The sequence below is a fragment of the Rhipicephalus microplus genome, chromosome 5, assembly GCF_043290135.1.
Source record: "Rhipicephalus microplus isolate Deutch F79 chromosome 5, USDA_Rmic, whole genome shotgun sequence".
NCBI lineage: Eukaryota > Metazoa > Arthropoda > Arachnida > Ixodida > Ixodidae > Rhipicephalus > Rhipicephalus microplus.
This window is the reverse complement of record NC_134704.1, coordinates 71361593-71367628: the sequence shown is the minus strand read 5'-3', so window position 1 is coordinate 71367628 and position 6036 is coordinate 71361593. Positions and strand designations below refer to the sequence as shown.

The following is a 6036-nucleotide window of genomic DNA, read 5'->3' as shown; positions in this document are numbered from 1 at the left end:
CTCGTATATATATATATATATATATATATATACGAGGAGAGAAATATATATATATATATATATATATATATATATATAAAGCTTTTTTTTGCATATCTTTTTGCTACCTACGAGTTGGCGTTCGGCCGCAACCAGCTGGGCCAACCAAACTCATCTGGCGCGCTGTCGTTGCGCTAGCCGCCACCCCCTTCTTTTTTTTCTCCTTTCAAGTTATTATTACTTTTTAAAATTTTGCGTCGGCGTTCGAGAGCGATGCAAGAAAAGACCAGGGGCATCGGTGAGCACGACTCAAGGCTGACGGCCACCCCAACCGGTTAACCTCTGCGAATGGGGTTACGCGTTGCAATGGAGAGAAACAAAAAATTACAAGCAATAAAGAACACTTGCAGAAAAAAGCCTAGATAGACGTGGCTCGAAATCAATCGGTGAAGTCTGAGTGGGGAAACGAGTAGAAAATGGAAGAAGAAGAAAAAGGAACGTGGTGCACGTTCGTTCAAGAAGTCATTTCGTCAAGTGTTTTTGTTTCGCTTTTTAGCTTTGACCACCTTCAGCTTGCTCGTTGGAACTGCCCGGGTGTCCAGACACAACTCTTACCGGGCTCCTAAATGGCGCCAATCAGCGAGGTCTTGTGAGGCTGTTCCAATGTGGCAATTGTCCTATCGGTTTCGAAACGTGAAAGCAAGTTGTTGCGAACAAACTGGACAGAGTAATACCCGTGACACACGGGCAAAAGTAAAGTACTTTGAAGTAAACCCCTTTTGTCGCCTAAGGGGACCATTTGCAGAAAGGAGTGGCGCTCATGACACACGGCACCGGACTACTGCTTTAGGCAGTGCCTCAGATGAACGCTGCAGAGAAAATGGCGCTGTTTGTGGAAGGAGCAAGATTAGAAATATTAAAAAGAATCTGCGCATGTACATCACATTCAGTGACGCCGGAGCATAAAACCGTATTTTTTTATTGTCTGGTGGCTTATAATGCGCATACCTGTAATTTTCTTTCGCTTTTTTGCGTTTTTAGCAGCAACTTAAGTTCGTCTGGCAACTATGAACAGTCGGTGTTTTGCTGTTTTTGTTTTTTGTCGTGCTGTTTACATGGCTGCGTCCAGCTGGGTCAGTGACGGCGTGCCTCGTTTCATCGTGGTCTTGCGATGTCTCAGCGCAGAGACAGAGATAAAGCGACAGTTGAGGTGGGCCTGGCTCTTGTCGCCCTCGGCTCCATCGAAGATGAGCTAAACGCTGCGAAGGCAAGAGTGATGAGCCTCAAACAAAGACTCGTCATGAACAGCTTCATTTTGACTGCTTCCGCACTGTCCCCCCGAGCCATCAACCGCGAAAGGTGGGCCTATGTGCGCAACGAACGCTGGTTCGAAGACACATTGCCGTTATTAGGTTACGGCCACTTTAAGCAGTGTTTTCGAGTGAGCCCAGCCACCTTCCGCTTCATTGTGGACAGCCTACGCCCTTCGCTAGAGAGGGTCACAACTAATATGCGCGAGTGCATTGCGGTTGAAAAGGTGGTGGCCATCGGCTTATTCAAACTGTGCTCCGTGGCAGAGGACCGAGTCGTGGCCAGTGTCTTCGGTGTCGGGCGATCGACGGTGAACGGCATTTACAAGGAGTTTTGCGAAGCCACCGTTTCTGTCTTGGAAAGCGACTGGATCAAGATGCTGAGTCCATCTGAGATGGCCGAACACATTCGGGAATTCATGGCCGTCAGTGACTTTCCCCAAGCTGTAGGAGCCCTCGACGGCTGCCACTTCCCAGTTTCGCCGCCACAAGAACATGCCACTGATTACTATAACTACAAGGGGTGGTAAGTTGATTTGGCTATTTTGGTAATTAACGTTCGCGTGTAAGGCATCGCACCTAAATATTCGAGAAATCCGCATGTGAACATGTGAAACATCCGCATGTGAACCATTCCTTGTGTGCGAATTATAAGTTACAAGCTACCTATATGACTCACAAATTGGTCTCCAGCAACGTCAGTTTCTCCCTAGAATGTGCAGCCGCGCATGTTTCTTGCAATTACAGGGATCCAATGAAGAAATCCTCGCTACAAGATTTCAAGAAAACAACAAAGTCTACTCAGAAAAAAAAAAGTCTGCTCAGAAAAAAAACTTACTTGTGCATGCAAGTAAGTGTCGTCAAACGAGAAGCTTGTTGCAAATCTCATTTGAGACCTTGAAGCCGCTGAAAAACTTTCTCATAATTAGAAACATCAAATAGGAATTGGCAATAGTACCTTGCAAAAGCCGTAAAATGCTGCGAAGCGTTATAGTAACCAAGACGAGCATAAGTTGTGATCGAGATAGTTTACCCGATGTATGTACTGCTATCTAGACGTATGCGTGTATACGACTTCCACCTCTGAATGGTTTAAGCTAACGTGCCCATTTTTTCACCCTTGTGCCTTAGCAATCTGTTCATTATTTGTTCTCACCAGATTGATATATTTATGTCAATATCGCTAGCATTTTTTAAACCAGAGAAGTGTTCTTACTGACTTTGACTTGTGTTAATGACTCTTGTGTTAATTTTTACAGGTACAGCATTATTCTCCTGGCGCTTGTAGACCACAAGTACCGTTTCAGGTTTATAAATGTTGGTGCCCCTGGAAGATGCCATGACTCTCATGTGTATCAAATGTCGAGCCTCTCCGGCATGGTTGAGGGACCACTTTTCAAGGCTCCAGTTGTTACAATAGGAGGCGTTGCCGTGCCACCTCTGGTGCTCTGTGACCAGGCCTTCCCACTTACACCTAACCTCATCAAGCCATTTGGACACAACACCCCACTTAGTGCAGAGCAGAAAAATTTCAATTACCACATCAGCAGAGTGAGACGTGTGGTAGAAAACGCCTTTGGAAGGCTTAAGGCAAGATTTCGCTTCACGTCGAAGAGAATGGAATGCGACATTGCAAACGCTCGCCTCGTGATTCGCGCATGCTGCGTGCTCAACAACATTTGCGAGCATTTCAGCGATGCTGTTCAGCTTCAATGGCTCCAGGAAGTGAAGCAGTCCGACTCCCAACTGCCCCAACCAGAACGTGGCAGCGATTCACAGATTGGGAATGCAGTCAGTGTGCGTTCTGCACTTGTGGACCACTTCAGCCAGAGGATGCAGACCCAGGCAGCCCGCTCCTAGAATCTTTTTGCGCTGGAATTTGTAAATAAAAAGAGTGACACTTTTTCTGCCTCATTTTTTATTGATGAAATCAACGAGGGCATTTACAAGCTTTTCTTGAAGCTGGAGGTGTTTAGATCTCAGCTCTACCTCGGCTTGCTGAGCTCGCTCCAGCTGCTCTCGTAGCATTTTTTGTTCAGCCAGCATAGCCTCTTGGAATTCGCGCGCTGCGGTCAGTGGCCGCCGTCGCTTCCTTGCTGCCCGTGCTGCCGTATTTGTTGCAGGGCTCGGAGTCGACTGCGTGGTGGGTGCAGGTGGTGGCGTCTGTTCATTTGATGTTCCTGGCACTGGCGGGCTGTTAGTTTCAGTAGCCTCGGAACTGATTCCGCTCTCCATTTCGTAGATCAGCTGCGAACATTTAAGAGAAAACAGCTACAAAGATCATACAAAAAAAATTGATCTGAGAGGCAGCACACCACAATCGTAACTCTTGATAATTACATTGATGAAATGAACAGCACAATTGAGGATAAACTTTCATGATGCTGGTCAACATTGACCGATGCTGCATATTCAGGCTGAGGTCATACAAATGGTATGTAGGCTTGTTTAGAATATCATTAGCAGAATTATGCGACTTGCAGCGCATGTAACCAAATGATCTGGAAGCATTGGTGCATATGCATTCAATGTGAGTGGATCACGAAACGGTAGAAGTTAGGTAAACACCAAGATATTTTTATCGTGTATCATGTTTATATTAGTGTTGTTTATATGGTACAAAAAGGTAGATGCAGTACGTTTGCGGCTAAAACAGGCAATTTTACATTCAAAAACGTTAAGCTTCATTAGACAATTACACACCAAACAGAAACAAGTTCTAGATGTCGGTGGAGGACTTGGTGATCATCATCAGCCTTATAGAACGATAGAGAATGCAGTCACATGCGAAAATGTTCATGTGTGAGTAAATATTGCTCGGTAAGACATTAATGTACATAAGCCATGATACATATTGTATACTTTCAGGTAAATAGAAAACTTCTGCGAGTCCAATTAGTTAAAAACATCAGCTTATACAATTATACCGGTGTAAGTGCACTAGTACTTGTATTGATTGCAGGGAAAGTGCACAATGGTGATTTGTTCGTTACACACCTTCTCAACAGTGTCGCTACTGGTGTCGCAGCAGCTTTCCTCCATGAGGGACAGATCATTTATCGGCAGGCAGCCAATGAACCTCTTCAGTTCTTTATAGTATGGCCACGTTGGTGGTGAGGAGCCTGTCGTGAGCTCTCGCTCAATTTTTCTAAGAAAAAAAGATCACAGTCGCTTTTAGTTATCAAGCAACATAGGAAGGCCACATCATATTATGACCAGCACAGAAATATATAAATACAACCTATGCAAGCTTTTCACAATTTTGTTGCTACCTTCGCTTACAGGTGATACAATACAGCTGGCACCTAGCAACATGCTTCGTACACGACTCACGGCACCCATCTTGAAAATTCGGCCTGAGCGGTACATTGTTTGGTTACTTCTCAAGCATAAACACTCATGTGACTCGAGGCGGGGTAAAGGCTGGAACCCAGTTTCCGGCGCAGAAAGACACTTGTACCGCTTCTTACGAAGTGAACACGTTTAATTAACATATTTATATGTTTTTTTTTTTCAAAAAAAGAGCGCAGAGACGCGCCTTCACATGACAAGAGTGTACCAGCAAAGGTCAGAGACAGCCGAGCGCACACCCGACGCGCTTATCACCAAGGGTTTTTGTGGGACGCGGACCGCGCATGGTAGGGACGCCATTATCTGTTGCCGCGCACTCGCAGGTACCGTGGAGTCCCGCGTTCCTCGATATGCGAGGTGCCCGTGCATGTCGGGTTTTACAGGCCCGATCTTAACACACACTAAACAAGCAAGCAGGACGCGCGCGACAACGCGTAGCATGAGTGACCGTCTTACCTGAATGTCTGTGTCAAGTTGTCGATTTTACTGTGAACTTGCGCCCGTGTACGGGGAATACCGGCGTCGGTGAGGCTCTCGGCAATCGCCTGGTAAACTCCACCGTTGTGCTTTTGCCCTCGCAAGGCGTCCAAATGGTCCTCCCATAGCTTTATCAGCGCCCAGGTCTCCTTTTCAGTCCACTGGACGCGCGGTTTTTTCTTCACCGACTGAGCCGACTCCATTGTACAAAATACTACGTCCCCGACACAGCAACTGCCACTGCCAACCCTAGCATGATCGCGCTAGTGACGTATTGCAGGTGTTTGAGAGTATGGACAGACTATAGGTCTTCACTTTTCAACAAATCGCACTGCTGTTGAAAATGAAAACATTTTCTCAGCGCAAAAAAAATACTGACAGGGCACCGCAATGTTGCGGCACGTTTTCTTCTATTGATAAATTAGGTACACTGTATGCGAGAGTACTCCCTTCCTGCCAGAAAAGTAGATGCGGGATCTGCTTTTGCGAAAAGGATCTTTGCCGGAGAGGAGTTACTCCTTTGTCGTGTGTCACTGCGCCCGAACGCCTTTCCGAAAGATGTCCCCTTGTCTAAAGGACTTTAGGGTGCCCGTGTGTCAGGGGTATAAGAGTCCTTCCTCACAAACGTTCGGACTGTGCCCGGTCGGACACTTATCGAAAATTCGTCACGCCCCATATAAAAACGACTGCGTCACGCTTGGCTGGGCTGATGGCGCAAGAAGAACTGTCGATGTGTTACAATTGTATCGGTTATCTTTAACAACTCGCAATGCGAAGGCCTCGTGGGCGTTCCCTAAAAACAAAAAGTTCCACAGACCTCGTTATGCGAAGCATGTGGAGGCGTGGTGAACGTGTTTCAATTTTTTTTTCATTGAGCCAGATGTTACGAAGTTCTGCTCAGTATACGTACAAATGCACG

General features: G+C 46.2%; 2 protein-coding genes across 2 annotated transcripts; one reads left to right on the top strand and one right to left on the bottom strand.

Moving 5' to 3' along the window:
• The first annotated feature begins 896 nt into the window (after positions 1-896).
• On the top strand, positions 897-3193 carry LOC142817831 (uncharacterized). The gene is made up of 2 exons (XM_075895658.1): positions 897-1815; positions 2549-3193. The coding sequence occupies exons 1-2, from the start codon at positions 1151-1153 to the stop codon at positions 3147-3149; spliced, it is 1266 nt and encodes a 421-aa protein (XP_075751773.1). The 5' UTR covers positions 897-1150; the 3' UTR covers positions 3150-3193.
• Positions 3194-3200: 7 nt separating this feature from the next.
• On the bottom strand, positions 3201-5719 carry LOC142817832 (uncharacterized). Its single transcript, XM_075895659.1, has 3 exons — positions 5097-5719; positions 4287-4437; positions 3201-3536 (listed from the first exon to the last, which is right to left on the bottom strand). Exons 1-3 carry the CDS (start codon positions 5318-5320, stop codon positions 3201-3203), a joined length of 711 nt encoding a protein of 236 aa, XP_075751774.1. The 5' UTR covers positions 5321-5719.
• Positions 5720-6036: the final 317 nt, after the last annotated feature.